Source organism: Arabidopsis lyrata, assembly GCF_000004255.2.
Source record: "Arabidopsis lyrata subsp. lyrata unplaced genomic scaffold ARALYscaffold_1, whole genome shotgun sequence".
Lineage (NCBI taxonomy): Eukaryota > Viridiplantae > Streptophyta > Magnoliopsida > Brassicales > Brassicaceae > Arabidopsis > Arabidopsis lyrata.
Window position 1 is genome coordinate 1,404,821 of NW_003302555.1, and position 20,330 is coordinate 1,425,150.

A 20,330-nucleotide genomic window follows, 5' to 3' on the forward strand; every position below is an offset into this window, starting at 1 on the left:
ACTTACGGTACCAACTTATCTTGTAAAATATCTGACAGTTTTACAAAATTAAGTAAGAAAAAGAATTCAAAACAAACATTAGCTTTTTTCTTTTTCTTTTATTTTTTATTTTTTTTGAACAACACATACCTTACATTGAAACCAAGGATTACAACAGAGCCTTCAAGAGATTTGAAACCTACAGCAAAAAGAACATATTACAATTCTTCTACTGAAAAACACCAAACTATGTGACTAAAAGTGAGGGAGCTGTATGATCTGCTGAGCTCTAGAGAGAGGATCAAGGTGACATCGGAGCAAGCTTTTTATCTCAAAAATAACAGCCGATGCAGGTTTGGAAAAGGAGTTGTGTAATCTTAAGTTGCGTTTTTTCTATATGAAATAAATTGAGGCTTGAAAGGCAAGACGAAGAATCAATGCGGTATTCTTATCGCGACAAAGATTCTTAAGCCATCTAACTCCGTCATCAAACAAGTTTGGAGGAGAAACATGGGGTTTTTCATAAAAATATCGCTATATAATCACAGCGTAGGAGCAATCAAAGAACTGTTTTCTTTATAGTACAAAAAGTATTTTTACGTTTTCTTTTGTCACCACACCAATGCTATATTTAGATTTAGCAATCGATTTTGTATTTTTTTGGTCATCTATACAAAGACATATTGATACGATCGCATCTACAATTTTTTTGAGAAAAACATTTATAAAAGAAATCAAAATTACTTGCCGAAATTTTTACTAAAATTTATATTTTGTATTGCTAAAGAACTAATTACAAGTGCACATAAATTATACGGCGATCTAGCTTATTCTTAAATGTCTTCAAAATTACACAGTATACGAAATAATACACTATATATATTAGGTAACTAGTTAATAATTCATGGTTACATGAAGGAAATAACAACATCAAACCCAACATACATATTGCACAAAGATGATACATAATAGCATGTTAAATATAAATAAAATATGCTTTTATCCATATGATCGGCATATTAAAAGCATGCAAATATCTATGTATTTGTGTGCTAGACCTAGTATTAAAGAGACCGTTAATTTGGCCATCCAAACGGCTGATTCGATGACGGCGCTGGCTGATAGTAAAACGGAGCCGCAGGGTGCTGCCACTTCTTGAAAACCGGCGGCTTCTCCGCCTCTTTTCCCCACCGCTGCTCCTCCCTCTTCATTACCGCCGGTGGCTTCTGTGGCGGCGACTCCGTAGGTGATAGAAAAGGAATAGCCACTTTCCAATTCGCTTCGGAAGGGTTTATCTTAAGAGGCGGTGGAGCCCGCCGCTGCAGCCTACTCGACTTTCGGTTCCCGCTGCCGGAAACATTTCTCGCCGTGGACGACATAGCCGGAGTTTATTGTTGTATATTTTTTTTAATATTTATGAGTGAGTATGCGTCTGTATGCATGCATGTATATATAGAGAAGGGAGTGTTGATTGTCCAAGACTCAAGAGTGTGTGTGCTTGGCTTGTGTTTTGGTTAAACGGTCGAATCTTTTAATTATTTGCTTTTTTCTTTTCTTGTTCAAGTGTTTTTCCTTTTGACTAGTATAGACTAAACTACTAAATTATAAGTTTGACTATATTCTCTCTTTTGTGAGGACTAGTAAGTACTTTTTTCCTCTTTTTAATTTTTGTTTTATGAAACTGTTTTCTTTTAGTGCTTAAAAGATTATCAAGATATGTAAAAGCTCGTCAGTTTTGCAAACCCAAAAATCATAGGTTTCGATCCATTGTTTCTCTAGTTAGTCTTTGACGAGACATTTTGTAAATCCATGATGCATATTTTTTCTGCTTATATTTAACCTTGATTACAATCGAAACAAACAATATTCAACCAGTTACCCTGGTAACTACAGTTCAGATAATAATCATAGAAAGAATTTTTTATTAATTTTGTTTATACCAAAAATAGAAAATTACAAAAAAAATCCAAATTTTGTTTTAAGCACAATTTTTTTTTAATAATTCCTGGTCTTTTATCTATTTGGTCTAAAAACATATAACTATTAGTCATAATTCTGTTGGTGCCAGTTTTTTCCCAAACAAATCATTTTTTCAGTTAGTAGTATGTTTGGCATTGTTCGTAAGTTTTGTTAATATTTAATAATTATATGATTTAAAAAGCTAAAGACGATATGAACTTTAGACCAAGGAGATAATATAACTTTTTTCCCTATACCAACTTTAGACTAATTAATACCTTGATTACCTATTTGTTTTCTTGAGAGATTTTGTGTGCCACATATAATGGTAAGAATCATATTCTAGTTTAAAACAAAAAGCAATGTGTCTTTGAATAATTAATCAATCTCTTATTATAATTATCACAAAAATAATTAGCGGTTTAGGTTCTCTAGAAAATAACCTTTATTCAGAACTGAAATCAGATACGACAAATTTATTGATGTGATATCGTATTATTTTACGAATATTAAGCTTGTCCATTGGATTTCAACCGTAATATTATAAGGAGTATGTATATACATTAAAATAGACATTCTTGTAAACTACCTCTGTTTAATTAAAGTTTTAACGGTTGGAACGGACTAACCTGTTTGCAAGACAATTTTTAACCATGTATATGAATTTTTTTTGACAAAAAATTCTTACATATACAATATATATATATATATATATATATTATATATTATATATATATATATTATATATTATATATATATATATTTCTTTTCTACTAGCATGATAAATAATAATTGCAGGTATCCGATAAGCTTATTGGACAGCATAAACCTTGATATTAAAAAATAGGTTTTAAATAAAATAATTATTTCTTTTCGTCCAAAAAAGTAATAACTATTATATCTATTTTACAACAAGAAAAAATGAAACATATCCAATCATACCAACGGTTCTAACCGATGAACCCAAAAAAAACATATCTTCTCGACCCAATTTAAAAAATCACTGAAAAGAATTGTATGATTCAACAAAAGAAAACTCTTAAATCCCAAAATTAAATAAAAACTAATTGATAAAATACAAAATGTGGCTAATTCTAGAATCCTACAATAGATAAGGAACCAAAAGTCGTGAGGAAGAAAAATAAAGGTAGTGCTTGGTGACATCAGAAGCTCTTCTAAAGCCTGACTTTGTGTGTGGAAGAAATTAGAAGAACTCTAAGCAGCTTTAGGCTTGGGAGTCCTCTTCTTCAGAATCCTCTTGGAGGTCGTTGTCGAATTCTTCATTCCGATAAAAAATAGCAAAGCCCCGAGAAGTGCAACACTCTGCGTGATAAAACATTGATGCAAAAGAATGAGACTCATTGTAGAAGATTTGGGTTTTCAGAAGAGGCCATAAAGGAACATTCTTTTTTCAGAGTAGGTTCAGCTCGAAGAACAAGAACCCGTCTCACGGCAAAAGCAAGCCAAAACGAGTAAATGAAGAAAGGTGTTAAGACAAACCTGTAAGAATTCAGTCAATAGAAGAGAGAATTGGCGGTCCTCGGGTCCGTAGTTGTAGAAATCATATAAAATGGGACTGACAACCACCAAGTAGACAGCCTAAGAAACAAAGAATTGAGATCAAAAGTCAATACAACAACTAAGCTTTGGATACTTTAAACATAAGTTAAAAAATCCTAACCAGAAGATGGGCACCGAAGATGTTGCCGATAACAAAGAGTAAGCCTCCGAGTCCTTTCAGAGCAACAATAGTCCACACGACTTGTTTCACCTGTTAAAATTAGTTTTCCAAGTCAGACGCAACATGAATACAGACACCATAAGAGACATGAAGACAAGGAATCAACGCAATAAAGTAAGTGCAATGGGCATACCTCTAAGTTGGGCAATGCTACTCCAAATATGGAAGAGAGATGTGCTTTGGTCAGATCAAGCTTTGGAGCTAACTCTATGGCTGCTGGACCACCGTCAGTTCCAAAGTCATTGAACCTAATAAGAAGTCCAGAGATGCATAGTTCGGATGTCGTAAGATAATCGACAAGGGGATACTAAAAAGGCCTCTACACATATGTCTAGTGAACTTTCAAGCCTACAGATGTGTCTACAATTCAGATAGCTAAAAGGTTTTTATTTCAGGATGGAATTGAACTAGCAGAACCTACACAACATTCCACCGTATCTCACTCACTTCCCCATACATCAGACCCAAATAGTGATTAAAAAACAGACCCTTGGTCATCTAAGTAGATAGAGATCATATGAACAAAAGGGCTTATTATAATAATAAGGCTCAAAATCAGAGATACTACACAGTCAATCCAACTCTTTTCCTTACAACTTTTAAATCAGAGAGGAAAACTTCAAAAGCAGTGAGGGAGAAATAAGATCAACAATGAGGAGGAGAATCACACAGTGTATGCTTAAATAAGAGAAGAGATCTGGATCGTTACATAAAGTAGTAAAAATCAAGCAAGGGATTATAAGAGAAGCCCTAGATTTACCCTAGATGTGGCTTAGACCAAATCAAACAGTTGTCAATAAAATCGGATCTAGCAAGATAGAATTTCGTCGAAGAAAGATGTCGAACCCTAATCACAAATAACCGGAGAAACGAGAGAAGAAGAGATGAGGAGGGAATTGAAAGAGAAAAGACTCACATTTGCCAAGCGGAGAGGATGAATAACGAAGCGAAGAGAACTCTTCCAAGAAAAGAGAAGAAACCCATTTTCTCGTTCTGGTCTCAAGGTGTCGCAGGTGCTCTGGTTTGTCGTCGGAGGGATCCTTTCTCGGTGGAAGCTTGCTTAAAGTTCGGTTCCTCTGCTTTGTCTTTTTTTTTTTTTTTTTTCTGAGACAAAAAGCTTAAAGGTGGAAAACCAAAGAAAAAAACCTAAACCAAATTTAACCGAAGTATCTAAATTAAAACTCTTAACCGAAAGAATATATTAATCATGATTTCTTTCTTTAGTTTTGTGTTTGTAGTGCTTCTTGACCCCAAAATAGTATCGTCCGCATTACTATAATTTGGTTTAGTCGCTTACAATTTATCTCGATGTGAATGTTTGTTGTAATTACATCAGTTATGACCAAAGCAAAAAAAAACATGCTAACCACATAAGTTCCAGTCACGGTCAGCAAAACCGGACATACGTCATCAACGGTCATTGACAGTCCCACACACCAAGCCCAAACTTGTTTTTTTTTTAATTAGATAAACAGAATCCATATGTTTCTTGATAACGTTCTTCTTCTTCTTCTTCTTCTTGTATATGAACCAGCCTTTTGTGAATGAAATCTTAAAATAGGTTGTAGAAACATAAATGGCGACCAAAGATATCGACTCTTACAGTGAGCGCAAAGCTTTCGACGAGACAAAAACAGGTGTGAAAGGTCTTGTTGATGCTCACATCACTGAGATTCCTCGAATCTTCCGTCTCCCTCAAGGTGTCTTCTTATCCGACAAGAAAACTTCTGTCTCTGCCTCGGATTTTGCGATCCCTACCATCGACTTTGAAGGCCTCCACGTCTCGCGTGATGATATCGTCGAGAAGATCAAAGACGCTGCATCGAATTGGGGATTCTTCCAGGTGATTAATCATGGTGTTCCTTTAAACGTTCTTGAAGAGAGTCAAGAAGTAGTTCGTAGGTTTCATGAAGAAGATCCTGAGGTTAAGAAAACTTACTTCACCCGTGATGCCGCTAAAAGATTTGTCTACAATAGTAACTTCGATCTCTACAGTTCTTCTTCATGTGTTAACTGGAGAGACTCGTTCGCTTGTTACATGGCTCCTGATCCTCCAAACCCTGAGGAACTCCCAGTGGCTTGCAGGTACATAACTTCGATTTTTCATTGAGAAATCTTATGAACCGTTGGGCGTTGAGTGATCTTAATTATGAAGTATTGGCTCAGGGATGCTATGTTCGAATACTCAAAGCATATGATGAGATTAGGTGATTTGCTCTTTGAGCTTCTCTCAGAAGCTCTTGGTTTGAGATCTGATAAGCTTAAGAGCATGGATTGCATGAAGGGTTTGCTTTTGCTCTGCCATTATTATCCCCCATGTCCACAACCTGATCTAACTATCGGCACAAATAATCATTCAGACAATTCTTTCCTCACAATTCTTCTTCAGGACCAAATCGGTGGTCTTCAAATTCATCATCAGGACTGTTGGGTCGATGTCTCTCCTATTCCAGGGGCTCTAGTCATCAACATGGGAGATTTCTTGCAGGCAAGGCAATTTATTCATTGATCCATTCTTTTATAACTTTTCTTTTATAACTTTTTAAAGTAAAACATACAATGTTGTTAAGAATCTGAGATTACCTTTTGATATGCAGCTAATAACGAATGACAAGTTCATAAGTGTGGAGCATAGGGTTTTAGCGAACAGGGCAGCTACACCGAGGATATCAGTAGCGAGCTTTTTCAGCACAAGTATGCTTCCGAATTCAACTGTTTACGGACCAATCAAGGAGATTCTCTCTGAAGAAAACCCTCCAAAATACAGAGTCATCGACTTAAAAGAATACACACAGGGGTACTTCAAGAAAGGCCTCGATGGAACATCGTATCTGTCGCATTACAAGATATGAAAAAAAAAATACTTGAAATGAGTAAATCAGCTCAGGTTTATTGTAAGATATTGGTGTGTTTCATGCATCTAGTCAGTCCTTGTCCACTTTAGTTCTTGACTCTGCAAATCCTTTTGTACCAAAAAAAACAAAAAGAACAAAGAAGATTGTGGTGTATCTATGTATCATTTTAGTGAATGCTTTAAATTGGGTATAAAGGTTCAAACTTGATCAGCCCGATGATTGCAGAGACCGATGTAAGGATTTGCTAATTCCTACGCCGGTTAATTCTCGGGCTCTGTTCCTAATTTGTCCGATTTGACACGGACCTTAGAAGCGACAAGGATTTATTTGGGCCTTTATGCTTTTAAGCCTTTTGGGCCTCACAGGTTAGTTCAGATTATATTGAAAGTGTTAAAATTAAAAATTTAATGAAAAACACCATTCATGTAACTCATCAACATCAACTGCTTTGACTTATAAACAGTGAACCTATATCTTTCTCTCCTACTTCACCCTCCAAAATAAATTTTAAAAATTCACCTCAGAAAATAACAAATACAAAAATCAACAAATGAAAAAGAGGAATACAATTAGGGTTCCAAATAAACAGGTAATATTGAGGAATTTTTAGAAGTTCTACTACTTCCAAAAGAGAAGAAACATCTCTTCATCACTCTGTTATTACCACCACCACTACTGCTAGTACTATCTTCACTGTCTCCAGCTACCGGAATCTGCCTGTTTCTCCGGCTGATTTCTTCTTGGACCGCCAAGTACAGCTGACGATCCACTGATGAATCCATCGAGATCGATCTTCTTATGGGGTGAATTTCACCAAAATGACCATCTTTGCCTCGAGTATCGATACATTCGTCTCCCATACTCGTCATTTTGTGAAATTTGCTCTCTTTCTTATGCATTCCGCGATTATCAAACTTTCTAGGCAAAGGGCTCATCGATTTCGAGCTGTTTCCGGTCGAGACCTGGTTCGAGGCAACCCTTTCTTGTTCCGTAAGGAAGTCTCTGTTTCTCACGCTTCCCCTGTTATTACCATTACTGGCCCCAAGCTCGATCACGACGAAGTCATCATCGCTTCCAAGAACCAGGCCGGGTTCAAGATTCCTATTCCGTGAATGAGGGCTATTCTCCGGGGAAGAGATCGGTGAAGAGATTAGGTCAAGAGAGAAACTTGCGTCGCAAGAAACGCTGGTTCTGCACAATGGACAATTAGCGTTCCCCTGAAGCCAAATATCAATGCAATCAATGTGAAACACGTGGCAGCAGTTGGGAATAATCCTTAGCTTCTCGTCTTCTTGAAACTCGTTTAAGCAAACAGAGCATTCTTGAGAGTTCTTATTCTGATCATCTTCTCCTGCAGCAACGTCTCTCTTCTTGAATTTAAAGACTGGGATAGCTCTAATGGCGGATTCGTCGAGTCCTCTGTTTACTTCATGAGGAGAGTAAATCATTAGAGGGTTTTGGTCACTGCTTCGTCTGCGGCGGCGGAAGATGTCGATTTGGTGCCAATTTAGGCAGCATTTTATCACGAAGATGTAGTAACTTACAAGCAAGAACGCAGTAGCTAAGATTCCGATCACTGCGATGGCGATAATGGGGAAATTCGTGCCGGATGAGCTTGTTCGTGGGAAAATAGGGCTTGTGAAGGTCGTCGATGGCGGCGGAGGAGGCGGCGGAAAAACCAGATTAGTAAAAGGGTTACGACGGTCTGTTAGATCCATTTGACAAGAAAAATCTAAATGAAATGGCCCTTTAGGATTTGGAGGGCAAGATTCAGTAGAAAAATAAAAACAAATCAAGAAATCATGTAGTTTTTTCTATCGAATCTTTCTCTTTCCGTAATCAAGAATCTGAAGTGATTGTGTGTGTGTATATATACCTATTTGCGTGTGTAAGAGAAAGACCAGAATAGTAGAAGAGATAGTGGTAGAGAAGAAAAACAGAGATGAAGTAATGAAATGGAAGAGAGAGAGAAAGAGTTGGTGAGATTTCAGAGGCTCTTATATGATTCATTTATTTATTTAGGTTATCATCTTTCTTTTCTGTCAATATTTAAGTTATCATCTTGCTGAATCTTTTAGGACTAAGGAGTAATATTTTTCTCGATCTATATATATGACTCGTTTGTTGTAAGAGTTTTCTATTTATTTACCCTTATTTAAACGGTTTCTTGTACCTCTTTTGGTGTGGAAAACAATAAGGAAAAACATACACTTATATTCAAGTGGAGTAATTTAACTGATTAGTTTGAGTTGGATCTTCTGATAGTGTTAAAGTTTTGTTTGTCCATGTAGATTACGTTTATATTTAATTCATGTGTAAATGATGATAAACTTGGATTCGCTAATACAGTATCTGTGATTTGAACACCAGCTCACCACACTTGTCGGTTTCTAATTAAGTTCATCTTCTGTCTAATTTTTTTTTTTTTTTTTTGTTAAAGCTGCGTAATAATATATATAAGTCATCTCATTGAGAATATCTGCAAGTAATTTGCTCAAAATATTATATGGTTACAAATAGATATTGAAGATCTAAGTTATGGTTCGAAACGATACAAAAAGACGCAAGGTTAGTAAGACCTATCCTTTCTCTGTCTAACCCCGTCAAGAAAAAAAGGTCAAATCTACCGCAAGACATAATTCCAAACTTTTCATTTTAGATCTATAAGAAATGAGAAGAAAAATAAAAACAACAACAACAACACCGGCAAACACCAAACAGAATAAAAAATGAAAAATAAGGACAATGTTTCCATACTCTATCGTGTATGTATGTTTGACGAGTTTGGCTCACGACAGAACAGAACATAATAGGTTCGGTGAGCAATACAGATTCGTGTTATAATTGAATCTTTTCTCTTGTCAATCAATTATTATATTTAGCAAAACAATATTAATAAAATACATATATACCCGTACAGTTATCTATTTCAAATAAAAATTATTTTTGTTAAATATTTCAAATATTTTTAGTACTTAGCTTGTTTGTGTCATTTTGAGTACGTATTTGTGACTTTGTGTATTTATTTTGTTGGTATCAATTTGTGTATTTATCTATCATCTAAGTATGTATAATCGATTTTTCATGGACGTAGATGTGTTTGCAATTGCAAGATATATTATATACTATAAATACTTTAATATATATTATATACTTTCTCTGTTTTACAAAGAGTGTTATTCTAATATTTTTCACATAAATTAAAAAAAATAAATAAATTTCGTTTTTACCCCTTATTAATACATTAAATAATACCCTCTATCTAATCAATAAACTAAAATAGTGAATATAAAAAAAGAATTAGTCTTTAAAACTGCATTGAAAACACAAGACGACACTCTTTGTGAAACAAAATTAAAACCTTAAAACCTTAAAACGACACTCTTTATTAAACGGAGGGATTACCATAAATACACAATCGACTTATGGCGTTCTCAGTTTTGTCCTAACATGATAAAAATGAAAACGTGCCCACGACGGAGACAAACCTTAGTGGAAATTAATTTGTTTTTTTTATCCGAACAATTATTATTCTGAAGAAACTAAGTCTCCCGATGAAAATCACAACTGTAGAGAAAAAAATATAGTGGGACAAATAACAAATCGACAAAATTAATTAGATTCAGATCCATGGTTACAATTAAACTTACAAATATACAAATGCTACCAGAGCAGAGCAGCAGAAGAATATTTCATACAGAACTTAATGATACTGTATTTACTTAAATCTAAACTTTCTTAAATCAACAATAGAAACAGCTTATTCATGAAACTTGTGAAAAACTCAGTAGTTTTCACATGACTGACAACAGCTGTGAAATCGTTTGGTTCAAAATTTGGGGATTTTACGAGAATCCAATGATTTATACAATCCAAACCTTTGAGAAATCCTTTTTTTTTATTATTATTATTATTATATTTTTTTATTAACCTTTGAGAATCCTAAAGAAAGGGTTCAACATTTCAAATTGAATTTGTTTGACTGTAACACTAACAATTGACTTTGACTAGAGATTACTCGTTTACGAATGAGGTCTTGAGGATTCATCATCATCATGCGCCACGTCGACCAGTCAGGTCAACACAGCAACGGTGAGAAGATGGATCAGCAGCACGTGATGCTTGGTCGGTCACGTGTGTGCGTCAGACCATCGATACACGTAGCTCCGAGATGAACTCGACCATTATAATTTTCTCTGTCTTGTTTTGATGTTTTTTTTTTCGATGCTTTTTCTTTAATACAGTTTTTGTTTTGATGTTCAAGATTTTCTATTAGTTACATTGATCACTGATCAGGATATATCGTGTCTAGCCCTACGCTGTATATATGCACAAACATATTTAAAGGGAAATTAATTAATAGAAATTCCAGAACTTAAGCTGGTCAAGTATCTAGATCAGTAGATCCGATGATTTTCTTGTTTGGCTAAATAAAAGAGATTTAATAACAAAATGCATTTCAAAAGAACAGCTTTAGCCCACCAACCTTGAGTATCGACGATCTCAAACTAAAGGTTGACTTTTCTTTACCATTTATGTGTGTGAGTCAAAACATCCTATTCCGATGCTAATTCATTTAATGACGGATCAGGAATGAGTAATAACTAATGAGACCCAATTTAACAACACACTGCATCTTATTAACTTAAATTATCTAGTTAATTAATTATGTCAATATGGAAATATTATGTAAAAACTGGATAAAGTTGTCAAACAGAAAAAAGCATAAATATGATGTAATACAGTATAATCTGTTCTTTTTCCATAAACACGAGAACTGTGAATAAATAAAAACGGCTCTACCAAGAAAAGAGAATTGTAAAAAAGTGATGTCATTTGTTTCTTCGTTCGTTGACAGAAACCAAAAAAAAAAAAAAAAGGAAAATCTGTTTCGCCATTCTTCCTTAATTTCTTCTAGACCCATTTCGGGTAGCTGCGTGGACCACATGTGGGTCACGAGTAAACTTGGGCTGGGCCATTATATTTTCAATGTCCAAAGATTATGTCAATTTATTACAAAGAAAATAACGTGTGTCAAATTTTACAAATATCTTAAAATAAAAATTATGTCAATTATTATTTTGATATTCATTTGGAAAAAAATTATTTATAGCATGAATATTCATAATATTGTATGAATATCTTTTTTTTTTTTTTGGTAGGAATTGTATGAATATCTTTGAGTTCAACCATTTAAATTCTTTTTGTTCTTTAATTAAAAGAATGAAAGAACAAATGTATTTAAATTATAGATTAAAATATATATTATTATTTATAGTGCTAATTATGAAAATTTGATTAATCAGTTAATTTTTATTTTCTCCCAGTAAAATTTCGATCCACTAGAACTCTCGTTTAAATTGATGGAAGATTTTCCAAAAGAATTGGTCAATATATATTATTGATTTCAAGATATTTTACAAGATTTTCAAATGATATTTTTAACTTTTAGAAGCTTCATCTATGTTAGGGTTCTTGTTCATAAATTAAACTTTTATTAGGTTCCTTCATGGACGTTGCCGATTATATGATAGATCATAGATTCTCCTTATTATAAATGTTAGTATTCAATTAGTAGGTTCATGCACGAAGACATAAAAAGACTTTGGGTCTAGCTATGTGTTGTCCCCAACCTCGAGAGGCCTTACACTAGTCGTAATGGTGACAACAATATAGATTCTGATTCTATATCAATCGAAACCACACAATCTTCTTTTCCCCATAAATCATTAATCTACAATAGATTAGACGTTAATTCCAATTTCTTGAATTTTATTCTTCTAATGTTGAATTAACATAGATTCATCTCACCTTTCAATTCAAGAAAGACGTCGGAAATGTAGATTGAAGATTGTTGAATTTTATTCTATAATAATTAGTTTTTAGCAGGCTCTAGTTTAAAATATTTTAATGATTTTCAAAATATAAAACAATCTTTAAAGAAAAAAATGTGAACTTTCAAATAGGTTGTTCAATGATATAATTTTTAATTTTGTTACTGTACCGAGTATTTTCAACAAAACGTTTCTAATTGGGCCTAACTTTCAAACCCAAAATCAGTTTTCGGTTATTTAAAACCTGGTTTATCCAAAATAAACCTTGATGTGACATTTTAACCATTTTTTTCACTATATGCAACTAATACAATATTTGTCGTGATTACCAAAAAATATTATATTTGTCGTGGACCGATTCAAAGTCAAAGCCAAGTCAGATTTAAACGACTTAATAAAATCGCAGTCATTATTTTAATGTGATTGAAAGGGACATGAACAAAGATAGTCTGAAAGAAGAACAAAAGAAGGAAAGGGAACTCCAAAAGCCTGTTTTGTAGACTAGTAGAAAAGATTTGGAATATGTACGGACATGTATAAGATCGAATCCAAGATTAGGAGCAGCCAAAAAGGGCCAATTAGTGTTTTTAAATATATATTTCTAAAAAGGTAATAAAAAGAAAACTTGAAGAAGTATATACTTCCTCTGTGAAAGTTTGATGTTCTACTGTTTTAGGTTTGTTCCATAAAAATTGATTATTTAGTTTTTTATTTTATTTTTTATTAATTGATATTAACAAATCGTAGATTTGAAAGCGTAATGATTACAAATAATTAACTGTTTTAGATTACTATTGGTTTATACATTATTAAAAATATTTAATAAAAAGAAAAAATTATTAAATAATTAAATCATGATTGTTTCTTTACAATGATGATGAATTTATGATCAGCTAGGTGCATTGGACATGTTCGTTATCCTGTTTCCAAACTGACTTAACGTTAATTATATATATTTTTATTTTTAATCACAAATTCACTATCCACATGGATGTACGACTCATTAGAAAAACCCACGTGACAAATAGGCTAATTAATAGGTTTATAAAATTCAATTTCGACAGAGTTCTAGAGTAGTGTCAGTAAAATAATTGAGATTTACGGATGAAAGATACTATGGAATGTTCACTTATACGTAGTCCTCTCATAGAAGTTTCTTAATGACAGTGACACCTATTGTAAAATTTATGGAACTTTAGCGATTAAATTTGTGGACCTAGTAGCTAACTAAAGAAAATTATATTTGTTGGCTCAACGAAGTCCGTATATTTTAGTTAGAAGATTCAGATTCTAGTATATGTAAGGTATTATAGGCTTTGGATTCTTGTTTTGCAGTTAACAACTATATAGTGTATTTCAAAGTAATATTTTTAGTATTTCTGTTTATTTTAATTTTGACAACGTTCTCGATGATTTTGTAGTCTTCTTACTTTGCATTTAAATTGCCAAGTGAATAATAAGATATGTCGAATATTTGCATACAAGTAAACAATACCAGGACCGATCCAATGTACTACTAGTAAACGGGTTTTTGCTTGGTTAGTGGTATGTTCGTAAACTTGGATGTTAAGAAAAATTAATTGATCCAATGTACTCCAAATTAATTTTGTCAATAAAAATTAAAACTAATTGATGTGAAAATATCTCTAGAAGGTAAAAATTCTCCAAAATGTAAAGTCATGTCAAGAACTTAGACCCCTACGCGTAGATTCTGCATTAAACAAAAACATTTGATAAAAAAAGAAGAGTATTTAATAATGGTCCAACGAAAGCTTCTGAGTCGGTTTTGAGAGTCAACCCACGTGGGCATTAACGAAGTCCCAAGTCAAACATATTCCTCTGGGTCCTCCAATCAACTCTTTTATTCAGCACACATCATATTTTTGGTAACAAAAATTCCATTACTGTTGCCAAAAATACCATACAATATAGTTTTATATATTAGTTTAAGGGATTATCATTTTTTTTATAATAAATTTCTTACTTTTTGTAAAAGTTAAACTTCAGTTAAAAAAAGGTCTAGTAGTTATTCTCTTTAGCTACAAACTAGCATATTTTAATTTTATAAAAAAATACTCTTAGCATAAAAGATATAACGTAAAAAATTAAATCATGCAATATTTTCATATGTAAACATGTAAACGAACAAAATAATAATTTCAAGATTATAACAAAAAATTGTATATATTTTTGTTGCACATGATACTTACCATATTATTGATGTTGTACATTTCGGAAATTCCATACAGTATTAGTAGTTATTATTTTATTTTTTGATAAACTCTATGAATTCGATCATTTTCGATAGAAATACACTAAGATATTATAGAGTGAACTACTCTCGTGGTTCAACGATTCATGCAAATACCATGAATTCCAAGCGGATTCGGATCGAACGGACCATGAGATATTGAGATCCAGAATTGAGCCACCACACTGTCTGATCCGAGTTTGGAATGTTTTCCGACTAATATCAGGAAGTAGTCAGACCACATGTATTTTTGACTACTAGATAAATCAATTAGACCAAAGTAACAGATTTCCTATATAAATGTGTTTTTGTTTTTTGGAAGGAGATCAAACTCGGTATCTAGGAGTTTCAATTTCCCTTACAAACCACATATGCGCAGACAGTTACTTTCAGACTTGTAAAATAAAATAGCTAACAAATAAATAAATGGTAGGAGTAGATGCCAAATGTATTGAATTCACGACACCAATAGCGTAAGGAAAATCTATTATATCAGAAACATCAATGTTGAAGGAGAAAAAGGTATAAAGAACATCTACATAATTTTGATAAGTGGAGAGTTCGAATTTCGAATATTAGGTTGATGGACCCACTTGTTTCCTTGCCTATAAATTCCACAAATCAAATCTCATTTAATCCATGCAAAATTAAAAACACAAACAAAGACAAAAAAAACAGACGCTAAATCTTGTGTCCGTTCCCTCAAACACCCATTTCTTCTTCTTATTCTTAGTTACTTAATTTGTCTCTGTCTCTCTTCTCACACACAACAGAATATACACACACATAAATATATGGACCAAGGAGGTCGTAGCGGTGGGGGTGGAGGAGGAGGAGGAGCCGAGCAAATGAAGTACCGTGGAGTAAGGAGACGGCCTTGGGGCAAATACGCAGCAGAAATAAGAGATTCTAGGAAGCACGGAGAGCGTGTGTGGCTAGGGACATTCGACACTGCAGAAGACGCGGCTCGAGCCTATGACCGAGCCGCCTATTCAATGAGAGGAAAAGCCGCCATTCTCAACTTCCCTCATGAGTATAGCATGGGAACCGGATCCTCTTCCACTGCGGCTAGTTCTTCTTCCTCGTCGAGGCAAGTTTTTGAATTTGAGTACTTGGACGATAGCGTTTTGGATGAACTTCTTGAGTATGGAGAGAACTATAACAAGACTCATAATATCAACACCGGTAAGAGGCAATAAAGGGAATGCAATCGTTGTAGATTGAAAGTTATGTGAAAGAACATTTTCATTTATAACAAATAAAATAAAATTCCAAGCGTACAAAGATGTTTCAACTATTGGCATGAATTGTAATTGTCAATCGATTTCTGTAACGAATAAGATTGTTTAAGCGGGTCATATATTTTAGTTTCTTGAACTTCAAAGTTCAAACGGGTCCTTGTGTAATTAGTTTTGAGAAGATATAAAATAATGATTATGTGAAACATCCTTTTATGTTTTGTGACGTGCATGTTGATTGTTGATATATTTGTTACCTTCGTGTGATCATCTAAATGAGCTTACATTTGTTAAAACAAATCAAATAATGAAAGAAAACTAATATTTATATGATATCCCTATTATATACATTGTTCTAATATAACTACCAGTATTTACAAATTACAAATACGTTGTGTTTTACGTTTGAAATATGTAATTCATCTTACAATTGTTTGTTAATTATTCCTCTTCCATTCATGAATTTTACTGAAAAGGCATTTTGTAGACGCATATATATGTACAATTTGAGACATAATTTTTATAAGCAATTGAGTTTAGTTTTTTTTGTTTGTGCGAAAAGCAATTGAGTTTAGTAAGTTTTGTAAGATATTTAAATAATTTATTTTTTGAAGTAGCCGGGATAAATGTAAACCAAACACATGGTAATATATGTAGAGGGACTGAAGGAGTGTACAATTTTTATTTTCTAGTACTTGGAGAGAGTTATTTAATTGGGTTGGATATTTTGATTTTTTTTGGTTTATATGCAATTCGGAATATTGATGTCCAAATTAAAATCTCGATTTTTTACTTTCTAGACAACCATAGTTTATATCGTTGAAAACGCCAAACCGGGGAGAATTACAAACGAACATATATATATATATATATATATATATATATATATATATATATATATATATATATATATATATATATATTTTGAATAAAATGTCAAATTATATTCAAAAAGAAAAATATACTTTTTACATCAGCTGTTTTTGACTTTTTATATCAAATAGAAAACAGAGGTTTGAAGAAAAACAGGGAAAACAGGGCTTTAAGCTTTGAATGGTATGTTGGTGTGTGCTCTAGATGCGGGAGGCAAACCATGTTTATAATCCTTTTTCATATCTCTGGTCTCCTTGTCTCTGAATTACTGAGAGTTGGTTGCGAACTTGCTTATCGATCCAACGAATGAGGTTGATAGGTGTGTTAGGGTGTTCTCCTTGCCGTCGAGCGTTCCTCTCTCGCCAGATCATGTGAATCGAGAGTTGGAACATGTACTTGATTAGGAAACTGTGGATACGATCCGGGTGCGACTCCGATATGTACTCCACAAGTGTATTCCAATCCGTTGAGAACCGAGTTTTGAATACGTTTTTTTGCAGTGGCTGTCCAAATCTCCGAAGCATAGTGACATGAAAAGAAGAGGTGGTTGCGGGTTTCGATGGGAGTAGAGCAGAACGCGCATGATGTTGTGGAGCCATTGTTCCAGCCCATCATACGGTCTCCGGTCGATAGTCGATTTTGTAGTGCTAACTAGGCGTAAAAGGAGTATTTCGGTGTTGCATGAGCAAACCAAACTCCTTTGTGCCAAGCCACTCTGTTCGATGTTGTTCTGATATGGTTACAAACGAACATATTACATATAGGTCCAATAACTCAAAGAATTGGGAATCAAAATAAATAAAAATACGGGACAATTTCTTTGAGTTTTCAAAGAAAATAAATGCGTGGAGAAAAAAAATCACTCGCACGCCATGTTTTCACCTTAATTAAAGTTGTAACAAAGCGTATATGATCTCTATAAGAAAGAAAAAGGATCTTTGTAAGAGCATCTGTACTGGTGAGTCTCTCAACAAAATCTCCCTGTGTACAAAAATATTACTAAAATAATAAATATTATTATTTAACTATATATGTCTCTTAAAAAAATTGAGAGAATCTTTCATAATCTCTCATTTGAGAGACTCTCTTAACTTTTTTTTAGAAACTCATGTAATTAAATAATAATATTTATTATTTAAATACTATTTTTATATCTGAAAGATTATAGTGAAAGACTAGTACTGCACATGCTATAATATTTATATTTGTTAACCCATTAATTTTTGTTTCTGTCCCGATATAAAAAATAACTAATTAACCAACAAATTAAACTTATTTTAGTTAAAATTATAGTATATTGATATTTTCAATTAATGTTCTACTAAATTAAGATGAATAACATGAATAAATTTTGGTTCAGTTGCATTAACTTCAACTTTAAAAAAAATGTGGGCTCGGCTTATAAGTAAGTAAACACAGAGACCTTTTTATGTTAGGTTTCCACCAATCTCTTCTTTGATTGCTTCAATGGCGTCGTCGCTTCTGGACCCACCGGCGGCTAGCCAAGTCAAACCTTGTTTCGAATCACCGGAAACTCCTTTTCGCCGCCACCGAAAGGTCGGATCGGAGAGCCGTGCCGCGATTCCTTGACGCACGAACCGTGTTGACGACGCTGACTCTCGTCGAGGAATGTTATTGTTTGCACGAGTGCCTTCTTGAATCATCATGAAACCCTAACTCTGAATCTTCTGGCTCTGTTCGAGTTCCAAGGTATCCCCAGGATTGAGGGGAATATATTAAAGCCTTAGACAGGTACTAATATGATGCTCTGACTAGTTACGATTGGATAAAATTACTTGATAGAGATTGTTGAAGCCACGGAGAAGAGTAAGTAAACAAAGTTTGAATCTATAGATCCAATATAAAGCACAGATGTTTCAACACATACACACACACACACACAGACACACCATTTGTTTCTTATCATTGGTACAATGGTTTTGTTATTGCAGACTCAAGAACAGAGTGCTAGCTTTACATCGATAAGAAAAGGACGGACCATAGACAATATATCTGAATACATCAAACAGGGTATTTTTACCTAGCTGTTTTTTTTTTTTTTAATCTCATATCCTGTAATGTGACAGATGCGATGTTCCATCTAAACCTTTCTCAATGTATCCCTTTGAGTACTCTGGTACAGTGAAGTCTCTGTATTTTGGAGGGTTTTCTTCAGAGAGAAGCTCTTTGATTGGTCCGTAAACTGTGGAATTTGGATTCATACTCGAGCTGAAAAAGCACGCGATTGAAATCCTCGGTCCAACTTTATTTGCAAGCACCCTATGTTCAACGCTTATGAACTTGTCGTTCGTCATCAGCTGCACAAACCAAATAAGAAAACCTTAGGTGAGAAAGTAATCCAATGAATCTCTCACTAAAACCTCTGTTTTATGTTCAGGGTATCTTGTACTTTTAGGTATAAAAGTATAGATCATCAATGAGCTTACCTGCAAGAAATCTCCTATGTTGATGACAAGAGCCCCGGGAAGAGGCGAGACATCGACCCAACAGTCTTGATGAAGAATTTGAAGACCACCAATGTTGTCCTGAAGAAGAATGGTGATAAAGGTGTTGTCGGAATGCTTACTTGTGCCTAAAGTTAGGTCAGGTTGTGGACATGGAGGGTAATAATGGCAGATCATATGCAAACCCTTCATGCAACCCATACTCTTTAGGGCCTCAGAGCTCAAACCAAGAGCTTCTGAGAGAAGTTCAAAGAGCAAACCACCTAAGTTCATCACATGCTTTGAGTATCCGATCATAGCATCCCTGAGCCAGTGATGTTAGAATCAATAATGAATCTTCAATATTTCCTAAGACTACTTCTCAGTGTAAAACAAAATTACCTGCAAGCCACTGGGAGATCCTCAGGGTTTGGAGGATCAGGAGCCATGTAACAAGCGAAAGAGTCTCTCCAGTTACCAGCAGACGAACTGTACAGTTCGAAATTATTGTGGTAGATAAAAGTTTTTGTGAAGTCAAGCGAGAAGTAAGATTTCTTAACCTCAGGATCTTCCTCATGAAACCTAACAACTCCATTTTGAATCTCTTCAAGAACACTTGAAGGAACACCATGGTTGATCACCTGGAAGATTCCCCACTTCTCTGCAGCGTCTTTGATCTTCTCCACAACGGCTTCACGTGACACATGGACGCCTGCAAAGTCGATGACAGGTATTGCAAAATCCGAGGTAGGTTTCTTGTCGTCTAAGGCAACTGGAGGAAGGCCAAAGATAGGAGGAACCTTGGTCTCTTCGAAAGACTTGCGCTCAGTACTGTAAGAGTTGCATTCGATCGAGTTTTTCGCCACCATTTATGTATTTTGTTTATCTCCTTTTATTTCCTCACAATAAAGCTGTTTATGTAGCGAACACAATGAGAAGAAGAAGAAGAAAGAGATGATTCAACAAAAGAGAAACGTGGAGAGGTCATGCGAAAAACGAGAAGCGTTACATACTATATATAAAAAGACAAGATTCAGAGTTTGGTCTTTGTTACGTGGAGCCGATAGTATGACCGTTTCGTGATGCTTAAAATGTCCGTTTTGTGGTTCGATGTGCAACAAAGAAAGCAATTAATTAAACAGGTGAAATGAAAAGA

At 34.1% G+C, this 20,330-nt stretch overlaps 6 protein-coding genes across 6 annotated transcripts; 2 read left to right on the top strand and 4 right to left on the bottom strand.

Moving 5' to 3' along the window:
• Positions 1-785: 785 nt before the first annotated feature.
• LOC9328271 (uncharacterized protein At4g14450, chloroplastic) lies at positions 786-1,702 on the bottom strand. The gene has a single exon (XM_002892163.2). It carries the CDS (start codon positions 1,356-1,358, stop codon positions 1,056-1,058), a length of 303 nt encoding a protein of 100 aa, XP_002892209.1. The 5' UTR covers positions 1,359-1,702; the 3' UTR covers positions 786-1,055.
• A 1,215-nt stretch (positions 1,703-2,917) lies between these two features.
• On the bottom strand, positions 2,918-4,769 carry LOC9328272. Its single transcript, XM_002892164.2, has 5 exons — positions 4,596-4,769; positions 3,813-3,927; positions 3,620-3,709; positions 3,439-3,537; positions 2,918-3,261 (listed from the first exon to the last, which is right to left on the bottom strand). The coding sequence occupies exons 1-5, from the start codon at positions 4,661-4,663 to the stop codon at positions 3,154-3,156; spliced, it is 480 nt and encodes a 159-aa protein (XP_002892210.1). The 5' UTR covers positions 4,664-4,769; the 3' UTR covers positions 2,918-3,153.
• A 390-nt stretch (positions 4,770-5,159) lies between these two features.
• LOC9328273 (1-aminocyclopropane-1-carboxylate oxidase homolog 6) lies at positions 5,160-6,744 on the top strand. The gene is made up of 3 exons (XM_021013074.1): positions 5,160-5,764; positions 5,846-6,167; positions 6,277-6,744. The coding sequence occupies exons 1-3, from the start codon at positions 5,256-5,258 to the stop codon at positions 6,529-6,531; spliced, it is 1,086 nt and encodes a 361-aa protein (XP_020868733.1). The 5' UTR covers positions 5,160-5,255; the 3' UTR covers positions 6,532-6,744.
• Positions 6,745-6,930: 186 nt separating this feature from the next.
• LOC9325565 (RING-H2 finger protein ATL1) lies at positions 6,931-8,637 on the bottom strand. Its single transcript, XM_002892165.2, has one exon. It carries the CDS (start codon positions 8,250-8,252, stop codon positions 7,104-7,106), a length of 1,149 nt encoding a protein of 382 aa, XP_002892211.1. The 5' UTR covers positions 8,253-8,637; the 3' UTR covers positions 6,931-7,103.
• Positions 8,638-15,053: 6,416 nt separating this feature from the next.
• Positions 15,054-15,977, top strand: LOC9328274 (ethylene-responsive transcription factor 14). Its single transcript, XM_002889455.2, has one exon. It carries the CDS (start codon positions 15,414-15,416, stop codon positions 15,816-15,818), a length of 405 nt encoding a protein of 134 aa, XP_002889501.1. The 5' UTR covers positions 15,054-15,413; the 3' UTR covers positions 15,819-15,977.
• A 2,581-nt stretch (positions 15,978-18,558) lies between these two features.
• Positions 18,559-20,118, bottom strand: LOC9325566 (1-aminocyclopropane-1-carboxylate oxidase homolog 7). The gene is made up of 3 exons (XM_021011888.1): positions 19,577-20,118; positions 19,178-19,499; positions 18,559-19,048 (listed from the first exon to the last, which is right to left on the bottom strand). Exons 1-3 carry the CDS (start codon positions 20,041-20,043, stop codon positions 18,797-18,799), a joined length of 1,041 nt encoding a protein of 346 aa, XP_020867547.1. The 5' UTR covers positions 20,044-20,118; the 3' UTR covers positions 18,559-18,796.
• Positions 20,119-20,330: the final 212 nt, after the last annotated feature.